This window comes from Scardinius erythrophthalmus (genome assembly GCF_964197995.2).
Source record: "Scardinius erythrophthalmus genome assembly, chromosome: 16".
Classification (NCBI taxonomy): domain Eukaryota; kingdom Metazoa; phylum Chordata; class Actinopteri; order Cypriniformes; family Leuciscidae; genus Scardinius; species Scardinius erythrophthalmus.
The window spans coordinates 523,373-543,372 of NC_138236.1; the positions used below are offsets into that span (position 1 = coordinate 523,373).

Sequence of the window (20,000 nt, forward strand, 5' to 3'; positions counted from 1 at the left end):
GGATAGAGAGGGAGAAGCAGGGCGTAGGCAAGGAGGAGGAGAGGTTGAAGGAGAAGTCGGCATTGCAGTGCCGGGTTTGACTCGCTGGGATTGGGGAACACCTAGACCTGAATATGCGGCCATGAGAGATAAAGGAGGGTTGGTGGAGCAAAGAGGGATTTGCTTTGGGGAGGACGAGAAGGAGGCGAGGGGTAGCGGAGCAGATCCTGGTGTGAGTGGAGGTGTGTGTGTCAGCTGAGAGGGCAAGAGTAGGGGTGTGTGTGCAGGCATCTGTGTGGCACCAAGCTGTGGCGCATTTGAGCTCAAAACACCTGCGCTTCCTCCTCTAGCGAGTCCTGATGATAAAAGGAAGGGTGCCGGCAGTAGGTTTCCTCCGGATGCTTTACGATGGAGAGGTGGGAGAGGCTGAACGCCCACCCAGCTGCGGTGGGGAAGAGTCGGCTGGGAGGCGGAGAGCAGTCTTGCCTCTTGGGTGAGCCGACCAATCATTGGGAGCCCTTGGGTACTCCCTCCTCCAACATGGCGTAGTAAAGCCTCTTTAGCCCCCTGTGGCCCGGATCCGGCGCTACGTCCTTCGATGGACGGCGCTGCAACCACTGAGGGGGGCGGGACTTTATGGACAGGTGACGTTGTGGGCTCTGTGTGGAGGCGGAGGCTGTAATGAAGAGTTCTGCTAGCCTGTAGGGGAGTGGACACTGACGATGCAGGTGTGGGAGTTTTTCCAGCTCCACCTGCTGAAGGAGCCCCGACCACAGCGGTCGGCCCCATAGTGGAGGGCGAGGGTGACGGTGTTATAGAGGACGGGACTCCACGCGGGGGCAGTGTCCCCATCACACCGATGAGGGAGCTGAGCGACTGCCGAGGGAGTAGAATGGGTGGACGGGGAGGGGAAAGAGGGCATGACGAGGGCGACGGCGAGATGGGAAGAAAGATGGCAGCTCCGAGGGCATGTTGTTGTTGAAGCTGTTGTTGTAGTTGTTGCTGCTGCTGTTGCTGATGCATCAAGGCAATGGCCACGTTGGTGGTGGCAGCAGCCGTCTGGAGGGGAGCGTGGACCAGCGGTGCCCAGATCAGGGGATGAGGTCGGGGTGAGACTGTGCCTCCGGTGCTGCTTCGGTTGCTCGCAGCCGTGATGTCCTGCATGGTGGGCATGCTGTCGTGCTTCACAATCTGCTGGACCAGAACACTATCACAAGATCCCAGACCGGTGCCTCCTGCTCCTCCACCGCGGCTCCCTCCACCCCGTCCCAAACTGCTGCCCGCAACAGATCCTCCCTGTGAGGTCTTGCGCAACAAAATCGAGTTCTTCTTACCTGTGAGAAAAAGGAATTCAGAATAGGGTCAGGACAGAAAGAAAATGATTTAATATGGTTGTTAACAAGGTTGTAAAACACTGTTCCCTAAGAATTAAATACTTCATTTTTAAGCCAATCATATTTTCTCTCATTTACTCACTCATGTCTGTATTGACTCATTTTATGGTGTTATTCTGTCATTTTTGTCTCTTTCACTGTACAGAAAACATTTGGGAACTTTAAATTTAGTAAGCCAAAGCCTCAATTACTCTTTCTTCAACTACAAAATCAGTTGCACGTTTAAGGGAATGATTTAAGGGACAACAACACGAACAAACGGCAACAACAGAGAGGTAAAAAAAATGGTCTAGAACACTACAGACTATAACAGGGAGGGATTTAAGAAATAGTGAAAGCAAAGATGAGATTTATTTATTGGTTGCAGAGATGAGTTTCAGGTTTATAAAGGGGCAAAAGCAGCAGGAAGGTTTTACCGATGCGATCGAGTCTGTCCGCTGCCACCGTCTCGAAGGCCCGTCTCATCATGGGATGCTCTTCCAGAACCTCGTTGAAACTGCCCACACTGAGGGAGTAAAGTCGACAGTACGTATCTGCTCGAACACTAGCTGTCCTCCTGCCACGTGTCAACAGACAGATCTCTGAGTGATGGAGAAGGACCACAGGAAGGTTAGAACGGGATCTATAGGACAACTAAACCACTTAACCAGGGGTTCCTGAAGAAAAATATGGCCGCAAGTTCCGTTAGCAACATGATTCAACAGATCTTGCAACCATTGTTGGCTAAAAATGCTTTTGGGAAACGCACCCAAGATCAATCCATTAAATATTTAGGACCTGGTCCTGCTTAACACTAACCGGGAACTAACAGGAAATGTTCTCAGAACTTTAGCTAATGTTCTGTCAAGGTTCTTCCAGTAATGGTAACAGTATGTTCGTTCAGAGTCTGGCCTTTATAATGTGCTCAAAACGTTAGCACAGAAACATTATTAATGCGTCGTCCATGAAACTTTATTTTTTCTGCAACGTTTTAGTAGGACTTTCATCTAACCTTTTTTAAATGATTCTACTTGTTTCAGAATGTTCAGAGATCATTCAAAAGTAACATCCCCGTGATGTTTGAAGAATGATACAATGCAATGTTTCCTTAACGTACACACAACCAAGAAAAACGTTTTTTTTTTTACATTTTAACAACTGGACGTATTAAATGTTCAGAGAACATGTAATGGGAACATTAGAAAAACATTCTTGGGACATATTTTTGTGAGTTGGGAAAGCTCATTACAAACATCTGACATCAACCAACCAGCTGTAAACTCACCTCCAAAGTATGACCCATCACTGAGCTTGGTCTCCCTGTTTCCACGAGTAAGTACGCTGACCCGTCCGTGCTGGATGAAATACATTTTACGGCCAACGGTTCCCTCCCGAATGATAAAGTCGTTGGGCTGGAAGACCTCAAACTTTAGCTTTGTGAGCACTGCTGTCACGAAGTTTGGGTCAGCGTTAGCGAAGAGAGGCATGTTAGCCACCAAGCTACGGCAGTTGAAGCTAACAATTTCCTGTTAAGGTCACAGTGCACAAGTACACATTATTTAGATGGTTAAAGCTTGTAAAATGCAAAAACAAAAACTCACATGTACATACCAGGAGTTACTAGCAAAATATAAACTAAAATAGTTCTCTGAGGTCAGCTGCCAAACTGCATCTTGAAAATATTTTAAAATGTACATGTACTGTGACTCTATATCCGGTATAGGTGTTTATTACACTTTATTTATTCAGCACTGCCTTATTTCTACACACTGTGGAATCATATTACACACATATAAAAAAAAAGCAAAAAACAAACACAGCTGAAACTGAAAAGTAAACTTTAGGCAGGCTTGAGTTTAGTGATGACAAACCTCCTTTAAGGGGTCGCTCAGCTCTCCCAGAATGTTGTCCTCATCAAACATCTTGCCTTGGTATCGATGTTCATAATACTCGTGTATTTTCTGCCTGACATCTGATGGGAGCTTGTGGAAAGACATGTACTGTTCCACCTGCTTATACTGGAGGACAGACAGGTATGCTCTGTTAGTCAGACTCATGAAACCGGTTCACTTTCTAAATTACCTTTTGCGGGTCATTTCTCAACCAAATTTGATGTGCGATTAATTAATTGGCACATCATTTAAGTAATTAGATTAAAAAATCATATTTGCTTTATATATATATATATATATATATATATATATATATATATATATATAAGAGAGAGCCTAAAACTAACTTTTTGCCACACCAGCCATTGGCCGGTGACTGGAAAAGATTTAGTGGCCATACAGATTTTTTACCAGCCATGAAACATAGATTAATCCTTATTAAAGTTACAAAAGTTATTCAGTCAAGAGCAGTGAGTGATTGTTCTCTGTCTTTTGTTGTTTGATTAGCATTAAAAACACAGAAGGCAGCAGGTTTATTAGGCTGCTGTCACTTTAAGAGCTAATGCACAGATCCAATATACTGATGCACGTGTGTTTATTTCTCAACTGTTTGAGTTCAGGTAAGACACAGCTGACTATGTTTATAAGGAGACTTGCCTTTTGACAATTTAGTTTGAATATGTCTGTTCAAGCGCAAGACGACGTGGAATAGAGCTCGATTCAGTATTTGCGTTCTGTCTGAGACGCGGATTTCGGATTTCTCTGAACTTAATTCTGCGAGTAACGAACTGAGTTCCCTTTTGCGTCTTCTTGAGCTTTAATATTTAAATTGTCAAGGCTCATCAACTGTCCCGAGCATCAATCGTGGTTGTTCACATACATGTTCTCACAATTATGCATTTTTAGAATTCTTAAAAATGTTACCGGCAAACTGGCGATTGACACCGTTTCATATTTTAGCCAACACAGATTTTTAATGAACTAATTCATGCTAATTCATGCTAACAAAATGTTAAAACATATTAGCAACATGTTAAATAATGCTAACAGTGTGCTAAACATGTTAGCAACATGCTAATTCATGTTAACAAGGTGTTAAAACATGTCAATTCGTGTTAGCAATGTCTTTCTTTCTTTCTCTTTCCACTTCATAAAATGTAAAGCTCATTTAAAGCTAAAACTGTTAAAAAGGGTTTCTCAAGATAACATGAAAGTTTGCCCCAAAGAACTTTGCTTTCTTGTTTAACTTGTTAACGCTCTAAGTTATTTTTTGGTGTTAACTCCTCGGCCAAATTTAATGTGCAAAATAACTAATCGGCACATCATGCAAGTAATTATTTGATTAAATACTTTATTCGGTTGATCTATATTCATTTACTCATTAATTAATAGTTTCAGAAAATGCAATCGCAGATGATGATGGAGCCGGACGCATGAAGAACAGCATGACTGAGGTCACAGTAGCTTTACCTTCTCCTGATACTGTCTGCGGGACGAGTCCAGGGACTGGATGAGGGCCGTGGCGTGGCCGATGAACATGGCGTAACACGTGGCGCCCACGATCATGCTGAGCATCGTAAGCCAGACGTCCGTCATTCCCTCGGGAGCCTGAGCGCCGTACCCGATGCACAGCATGTGACTCATGGCCTTGAAGAGAGCGTACGAGTACTGGATGCCCCACGTGTCGTTCTGAAACACAGAGTAGACCATCGACTCCTGGCTCTCAAACGGATGCAGAAACACACTGCGCTGCACAGATGTTGTAGTCTTTGGGGGAAAGAAACTCGGATTTTTCATAATGTTGCTTTTTTATGAAACTTACCCACATTCAAGTGTGATAAAATGTTTTTTTTTTTGTTTAAAAGCAGAGGCTCTGTTCTTACTTTTGATCAATTGCATGTTCAGACATTCAAACAACAAAATATTCTGGGGGCCATTACATTTTTGTGAAAATTATAAAAAAATTCAAACTATTTTTAAATACGCTGGCGGGGAAAGAGTTAAATGTCAAGTCAGCGGCCCATCTGAATCTTTAAAGTATTTAAAATGCACATTTACTGTGACTCTATATTCAGTAAAGGTGTTTAATACACTTCAAAAACTGTAACATGTCACTTCTGGTTTACAGTATTTGTTTTTTATTTATTCAGCACTGCCTTATTTACACACTCTGGAATCAGCGCTGGGGTTAATGGGTTTATACTGTATAACGATGGTTCAAACACCTTCATTTATTGACACTGGCAACTTTAGGGCCCTATTTTAATGATCTAAGCGCATGGTCTAAAGCGCACAGCGCAAGTGCACTTAAGGTGTCCGAATCCACTTTTGCTAACGACGGGACAAATGGTTGGCGCTCCCGGCGCATGGTGTAAAAGGGTCGTGTGTGTGTGTGTGTGTAATAAGCAGAGTGTGTGTGTGTGTGTGTGTGTGTGTGTGTGTGTGTGTGTGTGTGTGTAATAAGCATGGTGTAGCATCTTGTGGATCCGCCTATAGGCGTTCATTATTAACGCGCTCTTTAAATAACAAAAAATAATTCTGCTCCAGTGACTTCAGAGCAGGTTCAGTCGGTCAACGGCTCAGTCTAGTTCAGTTCCTGAAAATAGCAACGCTCCAACAATGCGCCAGAACACACACTCGTTCTCAGACCTGCAGTCATGACCGTGTTATTATTAGATTATGAATTTAACCTTTCGAGCCTCTTTTCATTCGGTTCTTCTACGTTTTAAAGTACACAGTGTTTATGTGTGCTGTTTCTGCCTGATCTCTCCTTTAGTTTTTCCCAAGGAATCTTCCACACTGTCAAGGAGATTTTCCCTGCCGCTGCGTCGCGTCACACGGGGATTCGCCCTCGTTTCCAGCAGAGCTAAATCTACACAAACCAGCCTCATGTTCAGTGCTGTGACCGGTTACACGATCACTGGCCGTCAGTGCATCAACAGGACGCTTTGAGGAGCAGAACTGATTCAAATTCAAAATAAAACTAGTCAGTACAGACAACATGTGCTTAAACATGCGCTGAAACAGCTCGAACGCAGCGATCATCTGTGGCACGGTCGCGAGCGTGTGTGTTTTGTGAATGAGATGACTGTGTTATGTTTATCTCTCCAGTGCTCAAGACTTGATGGAGGAGACAAATATAGCTCAGATCTGCTGCTGTCTGGGGAACGCTGAGCATCCGCTGTCTAGCAACCGTCACCATGACAACAGCGGTGGAAAACCCTACTGGGGTGAGTCAGCGATTCAATCACACAGTGTGTGTGTGCGTGTGTGTGTGTCCTGTTTTTAATTAGATATTTTTAATATTACCTCAATATTCCGACAAGACAAGCAGGTGCATGTAGTAGTGATCAGTCACACACACACACACACACACACACACACACACACACACACACACAGGTTCCTAACCGACGACAAAGACTTGACAGAGCAGCCATCAAGTGTTAGACAGTATTCTAGATTAGTACGTGAGGAGGTTTTTTGTCCAATAATTAGAATCTCAGTTTTTTCAGATTTAAGTAGTATGACATTACTAGTCATCCAAGTCTTTATATCAGCTGTGCATGTAGTCAGCCGGATCCGGGCCGGATCCAGATCAGATCAGATTGTTCGTTGGCCAGAGGAGAACTGAGAGACTGAATCTGGTTTTGGGGTTTTGCCACTGTTGCCTCTGGCTTGCTTAGTCAGGGACACTTAATATTCAGTAATATTATGGATCTGACTGTACTGATGCTGTTGTATGAGAACTGAACTGGAATGTGAGGAAAAAATAAAATCATATTTCATAGGGCCCTACAATATTCAAAGTCCACAATGGCAGATTGGTATGAACTGCATTGGTACAGGAAATACTGTATGAGTTACTGTAGCGATGAAGCTTTCCCTGCCGTCAGCATGAATCCATCCCGGCGTTTCAGCGAGTGTTGCCATAGAAATCAATAACTTCTGAGTCCAAGGACGTGAAAAGCTCAGACTTCAGAATTGTGACGAGTCGTCTCATGATTATGGTAATTCTGACATGAGAACGCAGTGCTATACACCTGTAGTGAGCGTCCTCACAGTCGACAGAGACAGCAGTCGTCTGAGGGAACGTGATGAGAGAAGCTGTGGTCATCAGTATCGTGAATCCCGCAAAGTTTGCATCAAAGTTTACCCAACTGTGCCGACCTCTGCTTCTGAGACCCGAGTCTGCTGTGGAGCTGTTAGATACGGGCCTAACTGAGCCGCATCATCGAGTCACACGAGTGTTTGACTGTCTATCTAGACCGCTCTGGATTTGCAACAGAGCTCAAAACAAAGAAAATATCATCTTACAAATCGTTAGCCTCATAGCATAATTGCCTAAGAAATAATTAATTAAAAAATGACTTAGGCAATTATGCTATGAGGCTAACGAAATTCATATTTACACTTCCATGCATCAGGCTAACATTGTTATCCACACACACACACACACGCAGTCGTGCTGCTCCACAGGTCTCACACACACACACACACGCAGTCGTGCTGCTCCACAGGTCTCACACACACACACACACACACACGCAGTCGTGCTGCTCCACAGGTCTCACACACACACACACACACGCAGTCGTGCTGCTCCACAGGTCTCACACACACACACACACGCAGTCGTGCTGCTCCACAGGTCTCACACACACACACACACGCAGTCGTGCTGCTCCACAGGTCTCACACACACACACACACACGCAGTCGTGCTGCTCCACAGGTCTCACACACACACACACACACACACGCAGTCGTGCTGCTCCACAGGTCTCACACACAGATCAGTGTTCACGCTGTGACTCTTGCAGAACACGGATCTGTTCGACTGAGTGGTCCGACAGTGAGGTGTTTGATTATTATTATTACACGGCTCTGTGGAATACTTGATTCTGATTGGTCAATCGTGCTGTAAGTTATTCCCAGATAACAGCCGCTGGGAACAGAAACACAGGCTCATCCGGGTCACTGAAGGCAGCAGCGCTACACACTCGCTACACACTCGCTAGGAACGGGTTTTCTCGTGGAAGTTTTGCATTTGGTGAGCTAATAAAATATTAAAACTCAGTCAAATCAATATTTTGTGTACAGTTATTTAATTATGCCTTCCAGTATCGTGGACTCGCTCTCTCGCTCTGTTTCATACAAAAATTCTCGCCGCTGAAACTGCTCTCTCCATGAAGCTTTGCGTTTAAAGAGCTGATAAAATATCTAGATCAATATTTTGTGTCGAATTATTTACTTATGTGGCAATTCACATTTTTACATGGTATTCATGTAATAAGAGGATAATGTACATCCAGCCGGTTGTTATATCAGAATAAACCCCTTCAGTGTGTGTGTGTGTGTGTGTGTGTGTGTGTGTGTGTGTGTGTGTGTGTGTGTGTGTGTGTGTGAGTGAGTGTGATATCTCAGAATAAACCCCTTCAGGTGTGTGTGTGTGTGTGTGTGTGTGTGTGTGTGTGTGAGTGAGTGTGATATCTCAGAATAAACCCCTTCAGGTGTGTGTGTGTGTGTGTGTGTATGTGTGTGAGTGTGATATCTCAGAATAAACCCCTTCAGTGTGTGTGTGTGTGTGTGTGTGTGTGTGTGTGTGTGTGTGTGTGTGTGTGTGTGTGTGTGTGTGTGTGTGTGTGAGTGTGATATCTCAGAATAAACCCCTTCAGGTGTGTGTGTGTGTGTGTGTGTGTGTGTGTGTGTGTGTGTGAGAGTGTGATATCTCAGAATAAACCCCTTCAGGTGTGTGTGTGTGTGTGTGTGTGTGTGTGAGTGTGATATCTCAGAATAAACCCCTTCAGGTGTGTGTGTGTGTGTGTGTGTGTGTGTGTGTGTGTGTGTGTGTGTGAGAGTGTGATATCTCAGAATAAACCCCTTCAGGTGTGTGTGTGTGTGTATGTGTGTGAGTGTGAGATATCTCAGAGTAAACCCTGTTTAGAATAAACCCGCCTTTGTGTGTGTGTGTGTGTGTGTGTGTGTGTGAGATATCTCAGAATAAACCCCTTCAGGAGTGAGTGTGTGTGTGTGTGTGTGTGTGTGTGTGTGTGTGTGTGTGTGTGTGTGTGTGTGTGAGATATCTCAGAATATACCCCTTCAGGAGTGTGTGTGTGTGTGTGTGTGTGTGTGTGTGTGTGAGTGTGAGTGTGATATCTCAGAATAAGATATCTTGAATAAGATATCTCAGAATAAGATATCTTGTGAGTGTGATATCTCAGCTAGTTTCCTGCTAGCTGGGAGTGTGTGTGACCGCAGTGTGTGGATCAGAAGGTCTTCCTCACCACCATGTTGTTCTTGGAGACCCAGCAGTCGAGAGGGAAGTCCTGCAGCATCGGCACCAGGAACTGCAGACAGCCGTCCCAGTGGCACAGCAGGAGCATCATGCCGATCAGGTTCACGATACGCACCATCGCACTGGCCAGGTCATAGGTCATGTTCTGGGGCAACACAAGTCGAGTCTCCTTCATTTATACAGCGCTTTTAACAATATAGACTGTTTCAAAGCAGCTTTACAGTGATAACAGGAGATTACAGTAACAGAGATTGTTTAGGCTTTACAGCAGAATAAAGTTATTGTCCAGCTAAAGTTAGTTTAGATTGATTCACTTCTAATTCACTAATGTTTATCAAACAGAAAACCCTTAACGCGCTCCGGCCGCTCATCCGCACAACAACAGTGTTCGGTGCTCGAGAACGCATACCTTGAAATAGCCTTGAAAAATTTTGGGGAAAAAAAGTTATTTCTGCGCAAACTTCAAAAACGCGAACCTGTGAAAGCGCTGACGGCGTGCTCATGCGAATTGCGTGTTAAGTCTATAGATATGTGCGTTTGAATATATTTGTGCGCAGGCATGTAGTGTTTCTCTACAAATAGACCTCAACCAACTACTTGTCTGGCCTTAAATATTTATAATACAGAATTGTTTTGCGCTTCCATGTATACATGTGAACTGGAATTATTTTGACAATTTTTTATCTGTACAGAGGTAAAGGGAAGTGAAGGAGGTCACACACACACACACACACACACACACACACACACACACACACACACACGCTTATCGCAAACATCATGATTATTTAGGTCAATATTGAGATCATGAATATTTGACACAGTTACTCACTGACTTATGTGAGTAATATAAGTTTAATTTCACAATATTGTTATATTTAATTATGTTTTTGCTGGAAATAAAGATGTTAAAGATGTTGTTACCTATGGAAGCTTGTTTCCGGCATGGAATAAAAAAATTAATAAGGAAATTGGTAATTGTGATTTTTATTTCTCTCAATTCAATGAAAAAAGTCAGAATTGTGAGATAAAAAGTTGCAATTACTGTACCTTTTTTATTTCATTCAGAAACAAGCGTCAATAATTAACATTTCATGACTTTAGATGCCAGTAAAATATCACAATTCTTTATGTCACAGGAACACAAAATAATAGCCAAACCAATGCAAGCAAAACGATCTCAAGCTTAATTAAGACAAGTAATAACAAAAGAACAAAAAGGTTGACGTCCGGCCGAGGAAAAAAGACATGAACATCTTGGATGACGTGGGGGAGAATAAATTGTCAGGAAATTTTCATTCTGAAGTGAAGTAATCCTTTAAATTGACTTGAACAGTTAAAATGGCGAAGATTAAAAACCCATGCAAGAATAAACTTTATAACACTAGACAATCTGAGAGCATCTCTGTGAAAAAACATTGAAAACAATCCCTTATTGGTCTTCAAAACGTTGTTAGTTGTCAGAACATATTTTTGTTATCTGGAGTGAGCCTCACCTCCTCCCACTGGTGTATGTACCGGATGAGACGGGACAAACGCAGCAAACGCAGAAGACTCAAGATCTTGGTGAATCGAACGATCCTCAGCGCTCGAGCCGTCCGGTACACCTGCGGGAAACACAATTACACCATTACACAGCATTCAGTTACAGACTAGTTTATCCTGGATAAAGTTCAGGTTTAAAAGACTAATATTATTGATCTGACTGCACTGACACTATCAGAGAACAGAACTTGATCTGAATAGTGACTCTCTCTTCTTCTGTAGAGCTGCTTCACTCCTGACTCTAAGTTTGTCTCATATTTGATGAAGTTTCATCAGTGATTCTGTTATTCTCCTGTTTATTACTGTGAAGCTACTCTGAAAAGATCTGTATTGTATAAAGCTGTAGAAATAAAGTTGACTCGACTATGGGTCACTTGTTTGTTAAAGGGATAGTTCACCCAAAAATTACCGTTCTGTCATCATTTACTCGTTTCATGTCACTTGTGAGTTTCTTATGGAATGTTGTTTCCGACACAGAATAAAAAATAAAAAGGTAATTGTAATGTTTATCTCACAATTCTCACAATTTAACTCTAATTCAGGGACAGGCGTTAAGGTGGCTTAATCGTACCTATCAGACCGTTACTATTTTGTTTATTTAAACAGGGAATTATCCAAATTAACAGTAAATTATGGAGTGCAGCAAGGCTCTGTGTTCGGCCCGTTGCTATTTTTAATATATATGCTGCAACTTGGTAATATTAGGTAATATTAAACATGGAATTAGTTTCCACTGTTATGCCGATGATACTCAGTTATATATTTCATCACGACCAGCTGAAATCTCTTATTATCCAAGTTGACAGAGTGTGATAAAGATATAAAATACTGGATGACGTGTAATTTTCTTCTATTAAATTCAGATAAGACTGATGTATTACTTATTGGACCAAAACCCTGTACACAAAACCTATTAGAATACAATTTGCGTTTAGAAGGATGTACTGTAACTCAATCCTCTACAGTTAAAGACCTGGGAGTTATATTAGAAAACAACTTGTCTTTCGAAAATAATATTTCATATGTTATAAAGTGACACAGCCTTCTTCTACCTCAGAAACATTGCTAAGCTTCAGAACCTGCTATCTGTTTCTGATGCAGAAAAATTAGTTCATGCTTCCAAACATTCTTTCTTTCTTCAGTGGAACATAAAAAGATATTTTGAAGAACACTGAGAACCAAACAACATTGGACCCCATTGACTTTCACTGTAGGACAAAAAACAACAACAACACTCAGTTTCCCAAAATATCTTCTTTTGTGTTTCACAGAAGAAAGAAAGTCATAAGGGTTTGAACGACAAGAGGGCGAATACATGATGACAGAATGATGAATGAATGATGTTTTGGCTGATATGTCTCTTAAAGAACCACAGATTTCTGAATGAGCTGCTGCTGTCGATACGTTTCAACAAGGGTATTACATGAACACCCGCCAAACGTGGGTAAAAATCAACTGTGGCGAGTAATGCTGGCAAATCACTGGCCAATTTGTTGTGTTACTTATTATGTTTACTCACTTTGCTGGGGAAGTTCGTGTGAACCAAATCTGCGCAGATTTAGCGCAAATACTCGTGAGTCATCATGATATATTAAATACAGCGTATTGCGCATAATCTGCTCATATCTGGCTTACATATCTGGAACACACTCATCACTACGCTACAAATAACGACACGCTAATTCGCCTAAAACACATTTATGGTAAAAGGATGAAAGAGGAGATGCTGGATGACAGGATTTAGTTTGAATAAGAAATGAATGTATGTAATCCAAATGTTATTTCATATATATATATATATATATAAGCTGTGAAGTAGTTCATCTGGTTTATTTCTCTTTCTTTTCTTTTTGGCTAGTAGAAGTTCTGAATGGCCAGTAACTTAAAAATGTAGTAGCCAAATTGGCCGGTGAGTGAAAAAGTTAATTTCAAACCCTGGTTTCACACAAGCTCTTTTTAGAGTGAAGAGAAAGCTTTGAGCTCTGAAGTTTCATGACGCCTCACTGAGAGACTGACACACTTTATTCCTCTACCTCGGAGTCCAGTCGAGCTTCCAGGTCCACCATCAGGAAGATATAATCAACCGGGATGGAAGACACGAAGTCCACGAGGAACCAGCTCTTCAGGTAGCGCTGGCGGATGGCCTTCGGGTCCAGCAGGATCTCAGTACTGTCCTCTTTCACGATCCCGGTTCGGAAGTTCAGCACCAGGTCCACCAGGAACAGTGTGTCCGACACCACGTTGAAGATGATCCATGGAGGCGTGTTCTCGTCCTTGAAGAAGGTGATTCCCACCGGGAGGATGATGAGGTTTCCCACCATCAGCATCAGCATGAGGAGATCCCAGTAAAACCTGCAGACAGACGGACTCCGTTAACCTGCGAACACTCTTCCCTACATTTTAAATTAATACCTTCACCTCTAACTGTGATTTTGTATATGTACATTTCTGAAATACATAACTTACATCTCACTACAGATCACTCTAAATTGTAACGTGGACTCATGCATTTTCTGTAAAGCTGCTTTGAAATGATGTGTATTGTGAAAAGCGCTGTACAAATAAATGTGAATTGAACTGTCAAAACATCTTGTTCTTCCTCAGTGTCTGTCTGGTTTTCCAGCACAAATATCTAAACATTCTTAAAACAAGATACATTTACTGGAGAAACACAATGACTGAAGATAAGAAGCCTTCTTTTCTGAAAAAATATCAACATTAAGCAAGTTTAAGATTGATTAAAAATCTGCCAATGGGGTCAGAAAAATAAACTTAATTTAAAGTGAAAATAAAAAAAATTTTCTTGCGCAATTGGCAGATATTTGTTTCTTGCTTTAAGAATGTTTAGATATTTGTGCTGGAAAACAAGACAGAAACCCTGAGGAAGAGCATCATGTTTTACAGTGTACTATATAATAAAAACAGCATGTGAAAAGAACAGTATGACAGTATTCATAAAACAGTAGGAGAAAAGTACCTAGTGCTCTATGGTTTCCGTGGTGTTTGTTTCATGAAAATCTTATTTAGATTCGATTTATTTTATTTTATTTATAATTCAATATTTTATAGTGCGCTAAGAACTCCGATGACCTGATTCTGAAGTGTGTATAATGGTCAGATTACAGTTGTACTGTAGAAAACATGCTTTCGAAGGAATTATTTAAAGTCGGCATGAAACTGAAGTTGCTGGTCTTTTCTCCTCTATTGTGCCGTATATCCGAGTGAAGTGCTTCTGGAACAAGAACAAATGTGGGCGGTTATATCCCCGCCCTCGTCATCAGAGAAGAGAAGAGATGCTGCAAGAGGAACATATTCTCATTCAAGATTACCAGGAACATGAATTTAACACAATAATGATGATGTGCACCTATAAATCATTTAGAATTAATACTATATAATAAAATAAGAATTGTCAGTTTTGATTTCATGGTAACTTTATTCAAAAGAAGTACCTGATTAGAAAGCATGTGATTTGGGATGCAGCTGTAGGATCTCGTTCATGTTTCAGTCGCTGTCTGTAAGCGTCTGATTATCTCTGTCTGCGCTTATGAGATCAATATTATTGATCATCTCCCTATGAGAGATGCAGAGCTGCACGGAGAGATAATACAGTAATGCAAGAGTCCAGCTGAGCCCGTCAGAAATCATCTGTGTGTCCTGCAATGACATACTAGCGTAAACGAGAATGTGAAATAACAGACGGCTAGGAGACCAGAGCATGTCTGACGCCGACGCCTGACGTAACACACACACACACACACACACACATGATTAAGGTGTGCGATCGATCAGTAATAATCTGCTCATAATCTGTTTCCCATCAGCCCTGACTCTGCCTTGTTTCTTTATTCATAGTCTCCGTTTAACGTAATTGAAATCGTAGCTGATTGAATTATGCATTATGCATACATTGGATGAATAATGCATCACATTATGAATATTTGATCCATGCACATTTCTGACAGCAGACAGACTAATTGGGCTCATATGCATATTCAGATTTCGTGTAAAGATACCAAAGAAAAGCTGAAAAAATGAAATACTTGTCTGATGTTATTTAAAAAATTCTCATATCTTTCCTGCAACGCCAAGGTCATGGGTTCGATTCCCAGGGAAAGCAAGAACTGAGAAGAAGAATGTAAATGTGTACCTTGAAATGCAATGTAAGTCGCTCTGGATAAAAATGTCTGCCAAATGCATAAATGTAAATGTAAAAAAAAAAAAAGACTTATTAAATAATTCTCATTGAGTGCTTTTTAGTACTATTAATGCTTCACTACATTCCTCTCAACCTACATGTTCTCATCTGTCTTCAGATACCTGTGAGAAGATTTGACATGTTTTTTGTGGATAAGATCCCTTCTCTTTCTTTTTTGAAAGACTGATTAATTGAAGCATTCTCCTGGCCCACAGATGAGAGAAAAGAAATCTCTTCTAAAAGAGATTTTTTAAAACTATTGGGCCAAGAAACTATTAATAGCAGTTTGACCTCAGGTGTTTTTCCACTGTATTTTAAACTTGCCGTTTTCCGACCATCGATGAAAAAAAAAATGTAAAAAAATCTAATTTGGACACAACGGTTCATGCCAATTTTCATCCAATTTTTTAACTTCCTTTTCTTTCTAAAATATTGGAGAACATTGTATGTATCTTTTTCAGATTCACAAGGAGTTTTAGAGGTATTTCAGTCTGGTTTTAAACCCACTAAATGCACTTTTAAAGGTCTTTAACGACCTCTTACGGGTCACAGACTCTGGAGTGCCTCAGGGCTCTATTCTTGGCCCAATGCCGTTTTCCCTTCATGCTCCCATTAGGGTCCATTTTAGGAAGCATTGCACTTTATTTCATTGTTATGCAGACAACACACCTTTAAAACTATAATGTGTATGCGTTTGATGTCACCGTCGCCCGGAGTGGGTGCAGTTACACACACCGAGTGGCAGAAACACTGAGTTGCAGAAACACTGAGTGGCAGCATTCGTTTTCAGTGTGAATGCTGTGAAAAACACTCAAAACACATCTAAAACGGGAGAGAGCTTTGAGACTGACTGTACAAATAGATTTGACAAGAAATCTGAGGAATATTTTCACACACTGCTGAAAGCTACAGAACAGAGAAGTGAATGAATCGCTGCGATACACAGAAACATCTGGATCCAGGCAGAGAACGCTGGATTTGCTGTGATTATTTTGTGTCAATATGCTGAATTTAGGGGTAAAATCACAGCCTATATATTGTATTGTTATATATTGTTTTGACAGCTCATCAATTAAATATTTACCAGCGTATATTCTGCATAATTGGATGTTTTTAAATAAACACTGACATAAATCTACACAAGTTTCAGGGCTGGATGATATGATGATATATATAGCAATGATATAAGTGATCACATGGATTTAAACCTATATTGCGTTTATATAAAGCATTCACAGGCACATGTATTATGTATTTCCCCGGTGTAGAAATCAGGCTGATATAAAGGTCAGGAAACACGATTCCTGCTGCATGTTAATATCCACGGATCACTGGATCTTTGGTGAGTTGTAAGGAACACTATATCGAGTCCAACCTTTAGTTTAAACCGATAATTGTTCGTTTTACTCGTATTTTCCCCAATTAAATCACTCAGCAGCTCTTCTGCCACTCAGTCCGGCTGAGGGAAACTGACATCAATGTATTCCCTCTATTGTTGGACTATTAAAGCTCGAATGGCCCTAAATCTTTTACATTTTAATGAGAGATAAACTGAAATTGTGATATTTGGCCCAAATGTTGCTCACAGTGCCCACGATATTCAACAGATCTGGCTCTCGATTTCCTTACGCCAAACCACTGCTAAAAATCTGGGTGTGATAATGGACTCGATGAAAAAGCCTGTGCTAGTGTGTGTTTGGGGAATTCTTCAGCATGAAACTGCTGCTATATTTAGAGTTACAGGTTTCATTGCATTACACACGGGTAACAGAGGGCCATATGCTACCAATCAAGAGAAGTGAACAAACGGTTTATAAACGCTCTGTAAATGAAGGTGACTTGACTTGACATCTACAGCTCATGGAAGCTTGAAGATGACTGATAGTGACCTGTCACTCAAGCCTTTACATGCAGATGTTCATCACTTCCAGAAGATCTTCAGAACGACTGACATCGGCGACACACTCGATGTGAAGCACGTCTCAGCTCCACACACACAACAATGACTTTTTGCAGACAGTAAGAGATGCACTACCGTTCAGACTGAGATTTATTCTGATCACTATGATCATCGTTCAAACCTGCAGGACTTTCCTTCTTCGGTGGAACAGAAATTTTAAAGAACGCTGGGAACCGAAGAATTGGAACCCAGTGAATTTCAATGTATGGAAACTAGTAACTAGATTTTAGTTTGAAAAACTAACATTACTGAAAATATCTTTTGTGCTCCACAGAAGAAAGTCACGACGTCGAGGGAGAGCAAATGATGACAGATGTTTATTTGGTGAACAACCTCTTTAAGCAGCTGTTCAACATCCATCATAATCATAAATGTTTCTTGATCATCAGATCATCATATTAGAGTGATTTCTGAAGGATCATGTGACACTGAAGACTGGAGTAATGATGCTGAACATTCAGCTTTGATCACAGGAATAAATTACACTTTACTGTATATTTACATAGAAAACTGATATTTTAAAATCATAATAATATTTCACTGTTTTACTGACATCACAAACATTAAAAAACCTAATGATTCCAAACTAGTGTACATTGATATAATCAGATATGCCTGTTGACATGTGAATCTCTGGTGCAACAAACAAACGTGTGTGTGTGTGTGTGAGAGAGAGAGAGAGAGAGAGAGAGTGTGTGTGTGTGTGTGAGCGAGAGAGAGAGAGAGAGAGAGAGAGAGAGAGAGAGAGTGTGTGTGAGAGAGAGAGAGACAGAGAGAGAGTATGTGTGTGTGTGTGTGTGTGTGTGTGTGTGTGTGTGTGTGTGTGTGTGTGTGTGTGTGTGTGAGAGTGTGAGTGTGTGTGTGACAGAGAGAGAGGGTGTGAGAGTGTGTGTGTGTGTGTGTGTGTGTGTGTGTGTGTGTGTGTGTGTGTGTGTGTGTGTACCTGAAGTCGCTGTAGGGGTGTATGATCCAGACTCCGGCTGATTTGAGCCTCTCCTGCTCCAGCGCGACGGCCTTGTGGCTCCCGAACATGCGGAGCGAGAACTTGTTGACTCCGGGCTGCAGCATCGCGCCGAACTGCCTCTGGATGAACGTGGACTGGTTCGAGAAGCTGAAGTCCTCTCCGTCCAGACACGGGCCCTCCGGGCTCCCGGTGCCGGTCTCGGGCCCGGCGGCGGCCACCACGACCATCCCGGTGCCGGTGGAGGAGGAGGAGGACGCCAGAACGGCTCGGGACGCGGCGAAACCCACGGAGCGCGTCACGGTGTGCGGGAGAGGAGTGGTCGGGGTGCCCGGGCGGAACGGGCCGTTGTCCCGCGTGGAGCTCATGATGGAGAGCCGGCGATCGCCCTCCAGAGACGCCTGAGAGAGCCGGTAACCGGGAGACGGGAGGCTGCTCTTACTGCGCCGCTTAGCGTCTCCGGGCCGGGCGGGCCGAGGGTCGGTGCCCGCTGTGCCACCATCCATGCCAGTGCCAAAGAGCAGCGAGAGCGCGCACGCACGCGCTCACTCACTCTCTCTCTCTCACACACACACACGCACGCGCTCACTCACACACACACACACACACGAGTGACCTGTTGTTTCTCTTCTGTCAGATAAACGGAGGTCTGAATAACGCGCGCACGGTCAGTTTGACCTCAGTGCCGGTAAAACGACGCTTCCTCCGCGCTGCCCTCCGACGGATCCTCATCATGTTCCAACGCCCTTGAATAAACGCGCGTCGATGACGCTCCGTTCGCCCTTGACGCGCTCGTCTTCACGCGCCGTCCGTCATTCCTCCTCATTTCTCGTCCCGCGTGTCCTTGAGGCCCAGACGCGCCGACGCGCTCCGACACCGGCAAGCATCTCCGACGCGCGCGGCACGAGTTCCGCGGTGATTCTCGCCTCCGGTTGTCACGGTGATGTCTCACGCCGTGCGCGTTTAACAGACGCGCTTATATAAGAACGAATGTGAAGGAGCGGCATAGATACAAGACATTCATCTGTCAAACACACACACACACACACACACACACACACACACAGGTCAGTCAGCAGACGTGTGAAGGCTCATCATCATCATCACACTGTTGCGCTACAGATGAGAAACGAACGGCAGACGCGCGTTACTCCTCCGCGTCCTTTAAACGCGCGTTATTCCTCCGCGTCCTTTAAACGCACGTTTATCCGTCGGTTCTCCAGGGCGCGTCGCGGCTCACATTCATCGCTCACTTGTTGAGCTCGATCACGACAGATTCCGGATCCCTCGTGACGGGAGGGACGAACGAACGTGGTATTATATGAAATCAGTGTGCGAGAGCGTGAAGGTCTGTTGTCATGGCAGCATCAGCATCATCATCATCATCCCTGTCACCCGCGTGCCCGACAGTCCACACTCAGGTATGAGCGCGCGGCGCGGGCGCGTCACCATGACGACACAGGGATGGGAGGAGAGAGACAGATGCTGTCTGTCTCTGTGACACTGAACAGCTCAAGCCAATTAAGAAACTCAAAATCATAACGAGAGCCAGAGACACAAACACAGGCTCATTTTTTTTAGATCAATAATTGATCGCACTAATAGAAGATCTTTTAATAAATAATCAAGGATGCAAGGAAACCATTCAAGTCAGATTTTTTGGAACTTGTAAAAGCTCCTGTGGAAGCGCTGACTCCTCCCACTTCACCATCATGACGTCACGTACAAACAATAACAGCAGCGAGTGTTTCTGCTCTACTGTCTATAGCAGATATAGATATTGATAAATGTAAA

At 42.8% G+C, this 20,000-nt stretch overlaps 1 protein-coding gene across 1 annotated transcript in view; it reads right to left on the minus strand.

The window, feature by feature from the left end:
- LOC308703958 (potassium/sodium hyperpolarization-activated cyclic nucleotide-gated channel 4) overlaps nt 1–18,700 on the minus strand; it is a gene marked incomplete at its 3' end in the record, with an annotated part of 19,477 nt that extends 777 nt beyond the window's left edge. The window contains exons 1-9 of the mRNA XM_081388005.1: nt 18,189–18,700; nt 13,121–13,439; nt 11,039–11,149; nt 9,532–9,687; nt 4,715–4,933; nt 3,224–3,370; nt 2,638–2,878; nt 1,790–1,954; nt 1–1,313 (exon numbers count right to left, since the gene is read on the minus strand). The exon at nt 1–1,313 is cut by the window's left edge and continues 777 nt beyond it. Coding sequence (XP_081244131.1) covers nt 1–1,313; nt 1,790–1,954; nt 2,638–2,878; nt 3,224–3,370; nt 4,715–4,933; nt 9,532–9,687; nt 11,039–11,149; nt 13,121–13,439; nt 18,189–18,574 — 3,057 coding nt within the window. The 5' untranslated portion in view covers nt 18,575–18,700. The remainder of the gene's footprint in view (nt 1,314–1,789; nt 1,955–2,637; nt 2,879–3,223; nt 3,371–4,714; nt 4,934–9,531; nt 9,688–11,038; nt 11,150–13,120; nt 13,440–18,188) is intronic.
- Between the last annotated feature and the right edge of the window lie 1,300 nt (nt 18,701–20,000).